This window comes from Anolis carolinensis, unplaced genomic scaffold (genome assembly GCF_035594765.1).
Source record: "Anolis carolinensis isolate JA03-04 unplaced genomic scaffold, rAnoCar3.1.pri scaffold_19, whole genome shotgun sequence".
In the NCBI taxonomy this organism is placed as follows: Eukaryota; Metazoa; Chordata; class Lepidosauria; order Squamata; family Dactyloidae; genus Anolis; species Anolis carolinensis.
Genome location: NW_026943829.1, coordinates 2,859,674 through 2,878,180, shown reverse-complemented (window position 1 = coordinate 2,878,180; position 18,507 = coordinate 2,859,674). Strand labels below are relative to the sequence as shown.

At 38.2% G+C, this 18,507-nt stretch overlaps 1 protein-coding gene across 1 annotated transcript in view; it reads left to right on the top strand.

The window, feature by feature from the left end:
- Positions 1-7,592: 7,592 nt before the first annotated feature.
- The window catches only part of LOC134294732 (Fanconi anemia group A protein-like), a gene marked incomplete at its 5' end in the record, with an annotated part of 71,753 nt that continues 60,838 nt past the window's right edge, over positions 7,593-18,507 (top strand). The window contains 6 exons of the mRNA XM_062966369.1: positions 7,593-7,704; positions 9,257-9,333; positions 12,277-12,418; positions 12,537-12,670; positions 17,048-17,158; positions 17,241-17,336. Of these exons, the coding sequence (XP_062822439.1) occupies positions 7,593-7,704; positions 9,257-9,333; positions 12,277-12,418; positions 12,537-12,670; positions 17,048-17,158; positions 17,241-17,336 (672 nt within the window). The remainder of the gene's footprint in view (positions 7,705-9,256; positions 9,334-12,276; positions 12,419-12,536; positions 12,671-17,047; positions 17,159-17,240; positions 17,337-18,507) is intronic.

Here is an 18,507-nt window from a genome sequence, read left to right as displayed (position 1 = left end):
CCAGTTTTGTATATATATATATATATTTGGGGCCTCTGGTGGCACAGTGTGTTAAAGCGCTGAGCTGCTGAACTTGCAGACCGAAAAGTGCCAGGTTCAAATCCCGGGAGTGGAATGAGCGCCCACTGTTAGCCCCAGCTTCTGCCAACCTAGCAGTTCGAAAACATGCCAATGTGAGTAGATCAATAGGTCTGGCGGGAAGGTAAGGGCGTTCCATGCAGTCATGCCGGCCACATGACCTTGGAGGTGTCTATGGACAATGCCGGCTCTTCGGCTTAGAAATGGAGATGAGCACCAACCCCCAGAGTCGGACACGACTGGACTCAATGTCATGGGAAACATTTACCTTTACCTTTTTGTATGTTTTGAATTGTATTAGTCTTTGTTCAATTGTGAACCTCTTTGAGTTCCAATTTTGATATGGAAACAACAACAACAACAACAACAACAGGACACCAACTCTCCTAGGCTTCAGGAAAGCCTTAAAGACATGGTTGCGCACACAAGCTTTTAATGAATGAGAACATGGACTTTACATGACCTGTACCAAGACTTACGTTGAGAATTCTGGATGTGAATGGATTTTAATCTTGGATATGCTTAAAATTTTATATAATGTGATTTTATTTTGTAATGGTATCTGTTTTATATGAATTGTTGTTTTGTACACTGTTTTTAGGCATTGAATTTTTGCCTATTTATTGTAAACCGCCTTGAGTCCCCCCTGGGAGAAAGGCAGGGTAAAAATGATGCAAATAAATAACTAAATAAATAAATAAAGGTGAGGTATAAGTTTCATAAATAAATAAATAGGATGCTAGCTGTTAAGCAGCCAGCGAGAGAGTCCATGTCCTCTTGACGTCGCCTTCATTGAATGTCCTGTGCATAAAAGGCCTTGAAGTTACAGACGCCTTTAGAAATCATTGACTGCCTTATTCCAATTCTATTGGAACTGTTGGTTATTTTTATTTATCAGTTGCAGATAAAGGAGCCGTGGTGGTGCAGTGGGTTAAACCCTTGTGCCAGATGGACTGCTGACCTAAAGGTTGGGTTGCTGACCTGAAGGTTGCCGGTTCGAATCCGTGAGATGGGATGAGCTCCCATCTGTCAGCTCTAGCTTGTGGGAACATGCGTGAAGACTCCCAGCAGGATGGTAACACATTCTGACATCGCTTGGACAACGTCTTTGTACATGGCCAAATCTCTCACACCAGAAGCGACTTGCAATATGTTCTCAAGTCGCTTCTGACACAATTTAAAAAATTGATTAGCAGCCCTGGCCTTACATTGTGTGAATTGAGTTTTCTTTTTCTTTCCATCAGTTTCCGATGCCATTCCTCTCCAGAGAGAGTGGAGCTTTGCTCGGACAAATGCGGTGCTCGCCTTGCTCTACCGCAAAGTAAGTCTTCCTTAATTGGGGTTTGACTGCAAGCATTTCACAGTCGTCCTGCTCCTTTTAAAAACTACCATATATACTCGAGTATAAGCCGACCCGAATATAAGCCACAAAAAAGTTTTGTTGTTTTGTGGATCGCCGTGATGCCATCACTCTTTTATATATATAGATCTATGTTTTGAGTTTACAACCTATGATGTGCACTTTGCTAATCTACTATTGCAACCTCACTGTTTTTAAATTCTATGTTTTTAATAAGTGTGTTTTTATTCTTTTTGGTTAATGTGCAAATATTACAATGGGTGCATGTTATTGTTTATTGATGTATTGAATATTGTTATTGTTTTGTATTTGATATTTCTGTGAGCCGCCCCGAGTCCCCTCTGGGGGAGATGGTGGCGAGATACAAATAAATGTATTATTATTATTATTATTACTATTATTATTATTATTATTAACCAGTTTTTACCACAAAAAAACTGGGAAAACATTGACTCCAGTATAAGCCGAGGGTGGTAAATTTCAGAAATAAAAATAGATACCAATAAAATTACATTAATTGAGGCATCAGTAGGTTAAATGTTTTTGAATATTTACATAAAGTTCAAATTTAAGATAAGACTGTCCAACTCTGATCAAATCATTATTCTCATCTTCTTCAGTGTAAATGTGCTTATGTATCCTTTTAATAATAATAGAGTAAAATAATACCTGAAATAATAGTAATAATAATAATAAATACAGGAAAATAATACATGTAATAATAGAGTAAAATAATAAATGCAATAATAGTAATAATAATAATTATAATAAGATCAGAGTGAAATAATAAATGTAATAATAATAATAATAGAGTAAAATAATAATAATAATAATAATAATAATAATAATAATAATAATAATAATAATTTTATTTTTATACCCCGCCACCATCTCCCCAGAGGGACTCGGGGCGGCTCACAGATATAAAACCAGCATACAGAGTATCAAATACAAAAAACACAAAAATAAAATTAAAAGGCATAAAATAAAATCACAGTCATTATAAAACACATGATAAAACACAGCAATACCCTAGCACTCAAGACCTAGCTCTTTACTAGAGCTTTTAATCTATGTTAATTTTATCAATATTTGTATGTATGTATTTTTATCCTTTACAATTTTATCTTGTAAATCGCCTAGAGCATCTTGGATGGAGGGCGATTAATAAGTAATTAAATGATGATGATGATGATGATGATGATGATGATGATGGTTAATAAAATCATACAATGGATTGGGCAAAGTGCACTGAGTGAAAAAACAACAAAACCCAAAACAAAACAACAACAAAAAAGAGAAAATGGAAAAGCAAAGGAAAAATAAATGCAATACAGTAGAATCTCACTTATCCAACACTCACTTATCCAACGTTCTGGATTATCCAACACATTTTTGTAGTCAATGTTTTCAATATATCATGATATTTTGGTGCTAAATTCGTAAATACAGTAATTACTACATAGCATTAATGTGTAATGAACTACTTTTTCTGTCAAATTTGTTGTATAACATGATGTTTTGGTGCTTAATTAGTAAAATCATAAACTATTTTGATGTTTAATATGCTTTTTCTTAATCTCTCCTTATTATCCAACTTATTCACTTATCCAACATTCTGCTGGCCCGTTTATGTTGGATGAGACTCTACTGTAGTAGCAACAATAATAGAGAAAAATAATAAATGTAATAATACCAATAATAATAGAGAAAAATAATAAATATACCATATATTCTTGAGTATAAGCTGACCCAAATATAAGCCATCCAGGACTCTCACCTGAGTATAAGCCGAGGGGTCTTTTTCAGTCTTAAAAAAAGGGCTGAAAAACTAGGCTTATACTCGAGTATATACAGTATACTGCTTTTGCTCAATAAAACTACAAAAGACTGTCAATAGCAAGGTGAACTATTCTGAGGTGCGACACCCCTCAACCACTTTGGCCTCCAACCAAACATAACACTGCTCACTCAGGAGCAAACTATCTGCTGACTCTTGAGATGGTTTTCCATCTTCCTTGCTTGGATGGTGAAAGGCGTTTCTGGCTTTGTCTCCCCTTGTAGTTGTTTGTGCCCTTCAAGCCGGAGGAGTTGGTCCGCCATTTGCAGCACGTCCTGGAGACGAGCGAAGTCAACTGGCATCACGTCCTCTCCTGCGTTTCCACGCTGCTGGTCTGCCAGTCGGGAGCCGCACCACTGATTAAAGGTAGATACCGAGTCCGTGGTTGGATCGGACTTTGGCATTTTGAGCCCACATACTGTTTTGTTTTCACTTTGGGAAAAAGGTGGGAGACGTGTGTGTTATGGGGAAGTCTTTTTCCCAGACTTCCTGAGCCATCTGCTGAAGAAAGGCTTTGAGGACTATGACTTGGAAAGCATGATGACGGCGTTCCTGATCGCGCGCCAGGCTGGCCTGGAGGGTCCTGCCGTTTTCATGCCTTACGCAGAATGGTTTAAGGTAAGAGCCTAAGATAGATCATGAGTTCTGACATTAAATTGCCTCATTTATGGTCCTAACCATACAGGTTTGCATTGGCGGACCCAAAGAGACATCTCAGGAATTTGCTATGTCCTCTGCCACAATTACCCATTGAATTTTGACTTGTGAGTTTTAACCTGCTTTATACTAGTGTGGTCTTGTGAGTATTTTTTTTTTGGCCCAGTTCCTTTTAGGAGCCAATCCTGGATTTTACTAAAGTATGACTATTTTACCGTGTTTCCCCGAAAATAAGACAGTGTCTTATATTATTTTTTACTCCCAAAGATGCGCTAGGTCTTATTTTCAGGGGATGTCTTATTTTTCTATGAAGAAGAATTCATATCCATTGTTGAACAAAAAAAAATGAACATTTATTCTATACTGTACAGAAGTTGTCATCACAAACCAACATAACTAAACCAGACAAACTGTGACCCCTGTCAAGAATTTCTTGTTACTACCATTATTTACATATACAACTGGTATGTAAGCCGCCCCAAGTCCCTCTGGGGAGATGGAGGCGGGGTATAAAAATAAAATAATAATTATTATTATTATTTTATTTTATTGTATGACGCAGCAAACAAGATAGATATGCTGGATTTCGTATCACAAAATCACAAGTCAAACACTTCCCAAGTGTCTAGGACTGTGTGATGTATTTATTATTATTATTATTATTATTATTATTATTATTATTATTATTATTTTATTATGACACAGCAAACAAGATAGATATGCTGGATTTCGTATTGCAAAATCACAAGTCGAACACTTCCCAAGTGTCTAGGACTGTGTGATACATTATTATTATTATTATTATTATGTACATTTACCAACCCTGCATGCTACGGTGTTTTGTTTGACGGGCGCCGGGCATGCTTCCAAACAAAAACTTTGCTAGGTCTTACTTTCAGGGGAGGCCTTATATTTAGCAATTTAGCAAAACCTCTACTAGGTCTTATTTTTTGGGGATGTCTTACTTTCAGGGAAACAGGGTATGTGATCTTATTAGTTTTTATGATCTATTCTATTGTTGATTGATTTGTTTTATTGTTGTGTTTTTACATTGTTTGTTTATCCTGGGCTTGGCCCCATGTAAGCCGCCCCAAGTCCCTTTGGGGAGATGGGGCTGGGTATAAAAATAAAAATAAAATAATAAGAATAATTATTATTGTATGTTATATCATCATCATCATCTATCACCTGTGGCCGAGTATGATTGTCTTCCAAGACTTGGTAGTGGGTCTTCAAATAGCTGTAAAGGCCTATTCTGGATCCGCATAGTCTTTTGCAGTTTTTGTGTGTGTCAGGAGCAACTTGAGAAACTGCAAGTTGCTTCTGATGTGAGAGAATTCGTTGTCTGCAAGGATGTTGCCCAGAGGTGAATGTTTTGATGTTTTACGATCCTTGTGGTTGGCTTATCTCATGTCCCTGCATGGGGAGCTGGAGTTGACAGAGGGAAGTCACCTGCTCTCCCGGCAACCTGTGGGTCAGCAGTCCTGCCGGCACAAGGATTTAGCCCATTGTGTCACCGGGGGCTCTATCTTTTGCATTGAGGACATACATTTCCAGATAGAAGGTGGTCCCGACAAGGGTTTGCTTGGGACGTATCTCTCTTTTCCCCTTCATTCGTGCCTCTGCAAAATCCACAGCACTGTTGGTAACAGCTGACCTCCAGTTCCAATGATCGAGAGTCAGGGCTTCCTAGTTCTCTCGCCATGTTCCTGCCACATTTTTATGGTTAGCTCTAAGCCCATCTGTCCTCTGAAATTCCATTTTCCATTCTTGAACTGAGAGTAGAGTAACTGCTTTGCGAGACGGTGATCGGACCTTTGGACAACTTGGCATCCGGTCCCACGAAGTTGAAGGCAGAGAATCATCGCTTCAGTGCTGGTGGTCTTTGCTTATATGTATTTAGTAAACAGTTAAAAACATGGCTTTTCCAGTGTGCATTGGAATAATTAACCCCACGACAGACCCCTCCTATAGAAATACCGCTTTTCTGCATTTTGTTTTGCCCCGGTATTGGAAACAACTTGACTCCCTACCCCAACTCTTCTAGATAACTCCTCAACACTTTGCCCAGATACCTTATTAAAAGGTTTTGTATTTTTTGCATTTTGTATACTTTTGCATTTTTTGACTTGACCGGCCCCCTTTCTATCTAATAGTGGGGATGTTTGTTTTACCATTTTACCGTTTTATTTTGCTATGATCTATGTCATAGGGGTTGCTATGATCTATGTCAGAGGTTGTGAGGTCTGTTGGAAACTAGGCAAGTGGGGTGTATATATCATCCTGCTGGGAGGCTTCTCATGTCCCCACAAGCTAGAGCTGACAGACGATACCATAATGGTTCCAAATAAAGTTTTCTGTTGTGTTTGACATTTGCAATAAAGGGAAACCAATCACTATTAACATCCTGGAGTCCATTGTCTCCTCCGAAACGCTAATTTCTCCATAAATGTGATTTCTGCCCACCAGTTGCTTGTATCGATACTTTATGCCAAGCCTTCCATTGTTGACCCTTCAGCAATTTCAGAGATTGGGCATAAAGTAAACAGGAATCAGTTTATCCCAATATCCCTTAACAAAAGAAATACTCAAGGATTAAACGTTAAAGCCATTATTTATTTTAATCAACGAACAATGGGATGGTTTTGAAAGGCCGGTTTTGAAAAGATGTCTCTTTAATGTGGGAAGAGTGTTATCCGTTGAAACCAAATTTGGTTTGCATTAAACCAAACCGTGTTTGGGGAGAGCCTTTCTTCTTGAGCACTAAGAGATTTTCTTTCTCTAATTTTTTATATATATATATATATATATATATATATATATATATATATACACACATACACACACACACACACACACATACACACACACACACACACACACAAAATAAAATGTACAAAAATAAAATGCAATTTATTATACATATATATATATATATATTGTATATATATTGCATATATATATATATATACACACACACACACACACACACACATATATATACATACATACATACATACAGTAGAGTCTCACTTATCCAAACCTCGCTTATCCAAGCCTCTGGATTATCCAAGCCATTTTTGTAGTCAATGTTTGCAATATATTATGATATTTTGGTGCTAAATTCGTAAATACGGTAATTACAACATAACATTACTGCGTATTGAAATACTTTTTCTGTCAAATTCGTTGTATAACGTGATGTTTGGGTGCTTAATTAGTAAAATCATAACCTAATTTGATGTTTAATAGGCTTTCCCCCCACTGAATGGCATTGGTGGTTGTTTGATATTATTACTGTTGTATAAACCTTTGTTTTAACTTCTGTTTTATCATCTTCTTGTGTTTTAAACTGTGTATATTGTTAATGTATTTGCGCTGTTACTTTTGTAACATTGTGACCCGCCCCGAGTCCCCACGGGCAGATGGTGGCGGGGTATAAATAAAGTTTTATTATTATTATTATTATTATTATTTCCTTAATCCCTCCTTATTATCCAAGATATTCACTTATCCAAGCTTCTGCCAGCCCATTTAGCTTGGATAAGTGAGACTCTACTGTGTGTGTGTGTATATAGATAGATAGATAGATAGATAGATAGATAGATAGATAAATTGCATTTTATTTTTGTACATTTTATTTTGTATATATATAGGCTCCATGTGTTTACTGTGAGTGCCTACCAAGGCCTGGTCCTGCCTGAGGCCCTGCAAGACTTCTTCAGCCAAACTTTGACCCAAGTTCTGACCTACAACCCTCAGCTCAAAGGTAGGGCTTTTTAAAAAATAAATTGCATTTTATTTTTGTACTGTGGGGTGAATTGTTCTAATACTGTAAACAGGTTGCCATATATACTCATGTATCAGTTGATTTTTATATAAGTCGAGAGCCATTCTTGTATGGAGGACAGAGAGTATGTTAATCCCTGGAGAAGTCAAACTACCTTTTGGGTTTTTTTTTTTAACTAACATTTCTATATTCTGTTTTTATGACCCAGTTTTGTATATATATATATATATTTGGGGCCTCTGGTGGCACAGTGTGTTAAAGCGCTGAGCTGCTGAACTTGCAGACCGAAAAGTGCCAGGTTCAAATCCCGGGAGTGGAATGAGCGCCCACTGTTAGCCCCAGCTTCTGCCAACCTAGCAGTTCGAAAACATGCCAATGTGAGTAGATCAATAGGTCTGGCGGGAAGGTAAGGGCGTTCCATGCAGTCATGCCGGCCACATGACCTTGGAGGTGTCTATGGACAATGCCGGCTCTTCGGCTTAGAAATGGAGATGAGCACCAACCCCCAGAGTCGGACACGACTGGACTCAATGTCATGGGAAACATTTACCTTTACCTTTTTGTATGTTTTGAATTGTATTAGTCTTTGTTCAATTGTGAACCTCTTTGAGTTCCAATTTTGATATGGAAACAACAACAACAACAACAACAACAACAGGACACCAACTCTCCTAGGCTTCAGGAAAGCCTTAAAGACATGGTTGCGCACACAAGCTTTTAATGAATGAGAACATGGACTTTACATGACCTGTACCAAGACTTACGTTGAGAATTCTGGATGTGAATGGATTTTAATCTTGGATATGCTTAAAATTTTATATAATGTGATTTTATTTTGTAATGGTATCTGTTTTATATGAATTGTTGTTTTGTACACTGTTTTTAGGCATTGAATTTTTGCCTATTTATTGTAAGCCGCCTTGAGTCCCCCCTGGGAGAAAGGCAGGGTAAAAATGATGTAAATAAATAACTAAATAAATAAATAAAGGTGAGGTATAAGTTTCATAAATAAATAAATAGGATGCTAGCTGTTAAGCAGCCAGCGAGAGAGTCCATGTCCTCTTGACGTCGCCTTCATTGAATGTCCTGTGCATAAAAGGCCTTGAAGTTACAGACGCCTTTAGAAATCATTGACTGCCTTATTCCAATTCTATTGGAACTGTTGGTTATTTTTATTTATCAGTTGCAGATAAAGGAGCCGTGGTGGTGCAGTGGGTTAAACCCTTGTGCCAGATGGACTGCTGACCTAAAGGTTGGGTTGCTGACCTGAAGGTTGCCGGTTCGAATCCGTGAGATGGGATGAGCTCCCATCTGTCAGCTCTAGCTTGTGGGAACATGCGTGAAGACTCCCAGCACAGGATGGTAACACATTCTGACATCGCTTGGACAACGTCTTTGTACATGGCCAAATCTCTCACACCAGAAGCGACTTGCAATATGTTCTCAAGTCGCTTCTGACACAATTTAAAAAATTGATTAGCAGCCCTGGCCTTACATTGTGTGAATTGAGTTTTCTTTTTCTTTCCATCAGTTTCCGATGCCATTCCTCTCCAGAGAGAGTGGAGCTTTGCTCGGACAAATGCGGTGCTCGCCTTGCTCTACCGCAAAGTAAGTCTTCCTTAATTGGGGTTTGACTGCAAGCATTTCACAGTCGTCCTGCTCCTTTTAAAAACTACCATATATACTCGAGTATAAGCCGACCCGAATATAAGCCACAAAAAAGTTTTGTTGTTTTGTGGATCGCCGTGATGCCATCACTCTTTTATATATATAGATCTATGTTTTGAGTTTACAACCTATGATGTGCACTTTGCTAATCTACTATTGCAACCTCACTGTTTTTAAATTCTATGTTTTTAATAAGTGTGTTTTTATTCTTTTTGGTTAATGTGCAAATATTACAATGGGTGCATGTTATTGTTTATTGATGTATTGAATATTGTTATTGTTTTGTATTTGATATTTCTGTGAGCCGCCCCGAGTCCCCTCTGGGGGAGATGGTGGCGAGATACAAATAAATGTATTATTATTATTATTATTATTATTACTATTATTATTATTATTATTAACCAGTTTTTACCACAAAAAAACTGGGAAAACATTGACTCCAGTATAAGCCGAGGGTGGTAAATTTCAGAAATAAAAATAGATACCAATAAAATTACATTAATTGAGGCATCAGTAGGTTAAATGTTTTTGAATATTTACATAAAGTTCAAATTTAAGATAAGACTGTCCAACTCTGATCAAATCATTATTCTCATCTTCTTCAGTGTAAATGTGCTTATGTATCCTTTTAATAATAATAGAGTAAAATAATACCTGAAATAATAGTAATAATAATAATAAATACAGGAAAATAATACATGTAATAATAGAGTAAAATAATAAATGCAATAATAGTAATAATAATAATTATAATAAGATCAGAGTGAAATAATAAATGTAATAATAATAATAATAGAGTAAAATAATAATAATAATAATAATAATAATAATAATTGTGCGGTTTTCTGGCATTGTGTATTTCTGCCGCTTCTGTGACTGTTCATTTGGGTTTTGATGATTCCGTAGCCCACTTGTCGATGGATGTCCAGAATCAGCAGCATCCACCGCGGTCCTTTTTATCCTGGGTGACGACCGAGCCAGTATAGACTTCGTTTGGGTTTGATTCTCCATAATGCTAATGGGTTAGGTGCTCTTGGTTGTGCTCCTCAGCTGAGGCCTCTCTGGCTTGGTTGGACCTGCCGGTAGTTACACTACCGCCAGCACAGCCCTCAGTCATCATGATTCATTGGAACTTATGCCTCAAGTACCACCTGCCAGCAGCAAAGAACTGGTGGGATCACAAACCTGCAAAAGTATTGGAAAATGAGCACGCAAAGATACTGTGGGACTTCCGAATCCAGACTGACAAAGTTCTGGAACACAACACACCAGACATCACAGTTGTGGAAAAGAACAAGGTTTGGATCATTGATGTTGCCATCCCAGGTGACAGTCGCATTGACGAAAAACAACAGGAAAAACTCAGCCGCTATCAGGACCTCAAGATTGAACTTCAAAGACTCTGGCAGAAACCAGTGCAGGTGGTCCCGGTGGTGATGGGCACACTGGGTGCCGTGCCAAAAGATCTCAGCCGGCATTTGGAAACAATAGACATTGACAAAATTACGATCTGCCAACTGCAAAAAGCCACCCTGCTGGGATCTGCACGCATCATCCGAAAATACATCACACAGTCCTAGACACTTGGGAAGTGTTCGACTTGTGATTTTGTGAAACGAAACCCAGCATATCTATCTTGTTTGCTGTGTCATACAACGTCGTTGTGTCAATAATAATAATAATAATAATAATAATAATAATTTTATTTTTATACCCCGCCACCATCTCCCCAGAGGGACTCGGGGCGGCTCACAGATATAAAACCAGCATACAGAGTATCAAATACAAAAAACACAAAAATAAAATTAAAAGGCATAAAATAAAATCACAGTCATTATAAAACACATGATAAAACACAGCAATACCCTAGCACTCAAGACCTAGCTCTTTACTAGAGCTTTTAATCTATGTTAATTTTATCAATATTTGTATGTATGTATTTTTATCCTTTACAATTTTATCTTGTAAATCGCCTAGAGCATCTTGGATGGAGGGCGATTAATAAGTAATTAAATGATGATGATGATGATGATGATGATGATGATGATGGTTAATAAAATCATACAATGGATTGGGCAAAGTGCACTGAGTGAAAAAACAACAAAACCCAAAACAAAACAACAACAAAAAAGAGAAAATGGAAAAGCAAAGGAAAAATAAATGCAATACAGTAGAATCTCACTTATCCAACGTTCTGGATTATCCAACACATTTTTGTAGTCAATGTTTTCAATATATCATGATATTTTGGTGCTAAATTCGTAAATACAGTAATTACTACATAGCATTAATGTGTAATGAACTACTTTTTCTGTCAAATTTGTTGTATAACATGATGTTTTGGTGCTTAATTAGTAAAATCATAAACTATTTTGATGTTTAATATGCTTTTTCTTAATCTCTCCTTATTATCCAACTTATTCACTTATCCAACATTCTGCTGGCCCGTTTATGTTGGATGAGACTCTACTGTAGTAGCAACAATAATAGAGAAAAATAATAAATGTAATAATACCAATAATAATAGAGAAAAATAATAAATATACCATATATTCTTGAGTATAAGCTGACCCAAATATAAGCCATCCAGGACTCTCACCTGAGTATAAGCCGAGGGGTCTTTTTCAGTCTTAAAAAAAGGGCTGAAAAACTAGGCTTATACTCGAGTATATACAGTATACTGCTTTTGCTCAATAAAACTACAAAAGACTGTCAATAGCAAGGTGAACTATTCTGAGGTGCGACACCCCTCAACCACTTTGGCCTCCAACCAAACATAACACTGCTCACTCAGGAGCAAACTATCTGCTGACTCTTGAGATGGTTTTCCATCTTCCTTGCTTGGATGGTGAAAGGCGTTTCTGGCTTTGTCTCCCCTTGTAGTTGTTTGTGCCCTTCAAGCCGGAGGAGTTGGTCCGCCATTTGCAGCACGTCCTGGAGACGAGCGAAGTCAACTGGCATCACGTCCTCTCCTGCGTTTCCACGCTGCTGGTCTGCCAGTCGGGAGCCGCACCACTGATTAAAGGTAGATACCGAGTCCGTGGTTGGATCGGACTTTGGCATTTTGAGCCCACATACTGTTTTGTTTTCACTTTGGGAAAAAGGTGGGAGACGTGTGTGTTATGGGGAAGTCTTTTTCCCAGACTTCCTGAGCCATCTGCTGAAGAAAGGCTTTGAGGACTATGACTTGGAAAGCATGATGACGGCGTTCCTGATCGCGCGCCAGGCTGGCCTGGAGGGTCCTGCCGTTTTCATGCCTTACGCAGAATGGTTTAAGGTAAGAGCCTAAGATAGATCATGAGTTCTGACATTAAATTGCCTCATTTATGGTCCTAACCATACAGGTTTGCATTGGCGGACCCAAAGAGACATCTCAGGAATTTGCTATGTCCTCTGCCACAATTACCCATTGAATTTTGACTTGTGAGTTTTAACCTGCTTTATACTAGTGTGGTCTTGTGAGTATTTTTTTTTTGGCCCAGTTCCTTTTAGGAGCCAATCCTGGATTTTACTAAAGTATGACTATTTTACCGTGTTTCCCCGAAAATAAGACAGTGTCTTATATTATTTTTTACTCCCAAAGATGCGCTAGGTCTTATTTTCAGGGGATGTCTTATTTTTCTATGAAGAAGAATTCATATCCATTGTTGAACAAAAAAAAATGAACATTTATTCTATACTGTACAGAAGTTGTCATCACAAACCAACATAACTAAACCAGACAAACTGTGACCCCTGTCAAGAATTTCTTGTTACTACCATTATTTACATATACAACTGGTATGTAAGCCGCCCCAAGTCCCTCTGGGGAGATGGAGGCGGGGTATAAAAATAAAATAATAATTATTATTATTATTTTATTTTATTGTATGACGCAGCAAACAAGATAGATATGCTGGATTTCGTATCACAAAATCACAAGTCAAACACTTCCCAAGTGTCTAGGACTGTGTGATGTATTTATTATTATTATTATTATTATTATTTTATTATGACACAGCAAACAAGATAGATATGCTGGATTTCGTATTGCAAAATCACAAGTCGAACACTTCCCAAGTGTCTAGGACTGTGTGATACATTATTATTATTATTATTATTATTATGTACATTTACCAACCCTGCATGCTACGGTGTTTTGTTTGACGGGCGCCGGGCATGCTTCCAAACAAAAACTTTGCTAGGTCTTACTTTCAGGGGAGGCCTTATATTTAGCAATTTAGCAAAACCTCTACTAGGTCTTATTTTTTGGGGATGTCTTACTTTCAGGGAAACAGGGTATGTGATCTTATTAGTTTTTATGATCTATTCTATTGTTGATTGATTTGTTTTATTGTTGTGTTTTTACATTGTTTGTTTATCCTGGGCTTGGCCCCATGTAAGCCGCCCCAAGTCCCTTTGGGGAGATGGGGCTGGGTATAAAAATAAAAATAAAATAATAAGAATAATTATTATTGTATGTTATATCATCATCATCATCTATCACCTGTGGCCGAGTATGATTGTCTTCCAAGACTTGGTAGTGGGTCTTCAAATAGCTGTAAAGGCCTATTCTGGATCCGCATAGTCTTTTGCAGTTTTTGTGTGTGTCAGGAGCAACTTGAGAAACTGCAAGTTGCTTCTGATGTGAGAGAATTCGTTGTCTGCAAGGATGTTGCCCAGAGGTGAATGTTTTGATGTTTTACGATCCTTGTGGTTGGCTTATCTCATGTCCCTGCATGGGGAGCTGGAGTTGACAGAGGGAAGTCACCTGCTCTCCCGGCAACCTGTGGGTCAGCAGTCCTGCCGGCACAAGGATTTAGCCCATTGTGTCACCGGGGGCTCTATCTTTTGCATTGAGGACATACATTTCCAGATAGAAGGTGGTCCCGACAAGGGTTTGCTTGGGACGTATCTCTCTTTTCCCCTTCATTCGTGCCTCTGCAAAATCCACAGCACTGTTGGTAACAGCTGACCTCCAGTTCCAATGATCGAGAGTCAGGGCTTCCTAGTTCTCTCGCCATGTTCCTGCCACATTTTTATGGTTAGCTCTAAGCCCATCTGTCCTCTGAAATTCCATTTTCCATTCTTGAACTGAGAGTAGAGTAACTGCTTTGCGAGACGGTGATCGGACCTTTGGACAACTTGGCATCCGGTCCCACGAAGTTGAAGGCAGAGAATCATCGCTTCAGTGCTGGTGGTCTTTGCTTATATGTATTTAGTAAACAGTTAAAAACATGGCTTTTCCAGTGTGCATTGGAATAATTAACCCCACGACAGACCCCTCCTATAGAAATACCGCTTTTCTGCATTTTGTTTTGCCCCGGTATTGGAAACAACTTGACTCCCTACCCCAACTCTTCTAGATAACTCCTCAACACTTTGCCCAGATACCTTATTAAAAGGTTTTGTATTTTTTGCATTTTGTATACTTTTGCATTTTTTGACTTGACCGGCCCCCTTTCTATCTAATAGTGGGGATGTTTGTTTTACCATTTTACCGTTTTATTTTGCTATGATCTATATATATAAAAGAGTGATGGCATCACGGCGACTCACAAAACAACAAAAGTACAGGCCCCGCAACCTCGAAATTTGACAACACAACCCATCATCCATGCCTCCAGGTTGATACAACAAAAAGAAAAGAAAAACAAAGTCCTAATTAGAGGGAGAGCAATAATTTTTTTTATCCAATTGCTGCCAGTTTAGAGGGCTAATCTCTGCCCACTTGGTCTCCTAGCAACCAACTCCTAGCAAGCCAAGGGACAGCCAGGGTTCAGTTAAGGGACAGGCAGACTTAGGCTATCTAATTTGCACTGGATTATATGGCAGTGTAGACTCAAGGCCCTTCCACACAGCTATATAACCCATTTATAATCTTATATTATCTGCTTTGCACTGGATTATCTTGACTCCGCACTACCATATAATCCACTTCAGTGTGCATTTTATACAGCTGTGAAGAAGGGGCCTCATATAATCCAGTTCTAAGCAGATAATTTAAGATTATCAATACACAGTAGAGTCTCACTTATCTAACATAAACAGGCTGGCAGGATAAGTGAATATGTTGGATAATAAGAAGGGATTAAGGAAAAGCCCATTAAACATCAAATTAGGTAATCGTTATACAAATTAAGCACCAGAACATCATATTATACAACAAATTTGACAGAAAAAGTAGTTCCATGCACAGTAATACTAGGTAGTAATTACAGTAGAGTCTCACTTATCCAGCACTCGCTTATCCAATGTTCTGGATTATCCAATGCATTTTTGTAGTCAATGTTTTCAATATATCGTGATATTTTGGTGCTAAATTCATAAATACAGTAATTACTACATAGCATTACTGTGTATTGAACTACTTTTTCTGCCAAATCATAACCTAATTTGATGTTTAATAGGCTTTTCCTTAATGCCTCCTTATTATCCAACATATTCGCTTATCCAATATTCTGCCAGCCCGTTTATGTTGGATAAGTGAGACTCTACTGTACTGTATTTACAAATTTACCACTAAATTATCACAATGAATTTAAAACACTGACTACAAAAACATTGATTATGAAAAGGCAGACTGCGTAGGATAATCCAGAACATTGTATAAGTGAATGTTGGATAAGTGAGATTCTACTTTAATATGAAATAATTACTGGGATAGAATAATGCAGAACAATGTAATCTCTAAAACCAGGACAGTAAATAAACAGGGGAATTCCACACAGGAAACAATCAGGGCCAGCTAACACCTCCCAACAAAGTATTCCCATCATCAAAGTCTGGCAAATCCTCTGTTTTCTCAGGGCCACAGACAGTAGAAGCACATAAAATATCGCAAACAACACCACTCTGAAAACAAGGGAATTCCAAACAGGAAAGAATCAGGGCCAGCTAACACCTCCCAACAAAAAATTCACTCAGGGAGGAAACAGCCAGGCTTTAAAGCTGCAAGGCCATTACATCCTAATCATTTTCCTAATTGCAGCATTCATACTTGCGTCCAACAGGGGGGAAAAAACCATTCAGAAATATTGTATATTCACAACCTTTAGGAAATAATATCCCCTGATGGCGCAGCGTGTTAAAGCGCTGAGCTGCTGAACTTCTGGACCGAAAGGCCACAGGTTTGAATTGGGGGAGCGGAGAGAGCCCCCACTGTTAGCCCCAGCTTCTGCCAACCCAGAAGTTCAAAAACATGCAAATGTGAGTGCATCAATAGGTACTGCTCCGGCGGGAAGGTAATGCCGCTCCATGCAGTCATCCCACATGACCTTGGAGGAGTCTACGGACAACGCCGGCTCTTCGGCTTAGAAATGGAGATGAGCACCAACCTCCAGAGTCACACATGACTGGCCTCAATGTCAGGGGAAAACCTTGACCCTTTACCTTAACTACCACCAATTCCTCAATACTTTATTTCCCAGACCACCAGACTTCGCCACAGCAACGCGTGGCCGGGCACAGCTAGTTGTGTTATATTGTATTACTGTGTTGTAGTCTGTTTTATTTTATTTGATCTGTTTTGTTGATATTGTTTATTTATGTTTTAACTCTGTTTATATTTTATTTTTGGGCTTGGCCTCATGTTAGCCGCCCCAAATTCCTTCGGGAAGATGGAGGCGGGATAGAAAAATAAAGTTGTTGTTGTTGTTATTATTATTATTTCCAGGTTGCCTTTGGGAGCTCCAGCGGCTTCCACAGCGGCAGCAAGAAGGCCTCGGTCTTCCTCTTCAAGTTCCTCTCGGAGTTGGTGCCTTTCGAAGCCCCACAGTATTTGAAGGCAAGTGAACAGAAAGGGCTTGGTCTGCCCTTGCCATCCATGGGGCCCTTCAGGGCTTACCTTGCCCTCCATCTCTCCCCAGGTGCACATCATGCTCCCGCCGTTTGTTCCGGCCAAATACCGCCCGCTGCTCCTGGAATACATCTCTTTGGCCAAAACCCGTCTGGCCGACTTCAAGGTGAGCACAGGAAGCCCGATCCTTTTGGAGCGCCAGTTTTCACAAAGAGAAGGCATTGGCAAAAGTCTCACAATGTCAGGATTCCCCCCCTGGCGCATTTGTTGTGTGTGGAAAAAGGGGCAAAAACATATTTGATTTTCTTTTAAATTTTAATTCTCTAGAACAGGGGTCCCCAAACTAAGGCCCGGGGGCCGGATGCGGCCCTCCAAGGTCATTTACCTGGCCCCTGCCCTCATCTATATATATAAAAGAGTGATGGCATCACAACCCATCATCCACGCCTCTAGGTTGATACAACAAAAAGAAAAGAAAAATAAAGTCCTAATTAGAGAGAGAGAGGAATAATTGCTTTTATCCAATTGCTGCCAGTTAGAAGGCTAAGCTCCTCCAACTTGGTCTCCTAGCAACCCAATAAAAATAATAATAAAAAACACTAAAAATTAATACAATAAAATACAAGCCCCCCAACCTCGAAATTTGACAACACAACCCATCATCCACGCCTCTAGGTTGATACAACAAAAAGCAAAGAAAAATAAAGTCCTAATTAGAGGGAGAGAAATAAATGTTTTTATACAAATTGCTGCCACTTAGAAAGCTAAGCTCTGCCCACTTGGTCTCCTAGCAATCCACTCAGCCCAGTGTTAATAAAAGAATAAAAAAATAAAATAAATACAAATAATACAATAAAAATAATAAAAAACACTAAAAAAATTAATACAATAAAATACTATAACAAAATAACTAAAAACAATACAACAAAATAACAAAATATAATAAACAAAAAAGATAAGTTACAATACAATTAATTTAAAAAATACAAATAACGTCAAATAAAAATTCCACAACAACTTTTAACCAATACCACCACCACTTTGCCACAGCAACGCGTGGCCGGGCACAGCTAGTTTATAATATAATATTTTATATCAGTTTTAATAATATAATATATTATATATACATATGATATTTATAATATTATCATGTTATACAATGTAATACTAATAATAATACCATATAATAATATTAATTACATGTTATATATTACATATAATATTACGGTATAGTGGTATAGTTCAATATAGTAATATATAATGCTAATATTGTGCTATGCTAATAATATAATATATTGTATGTACATACAGCTGCTCTGAATCCCCTTCGGGGTGAG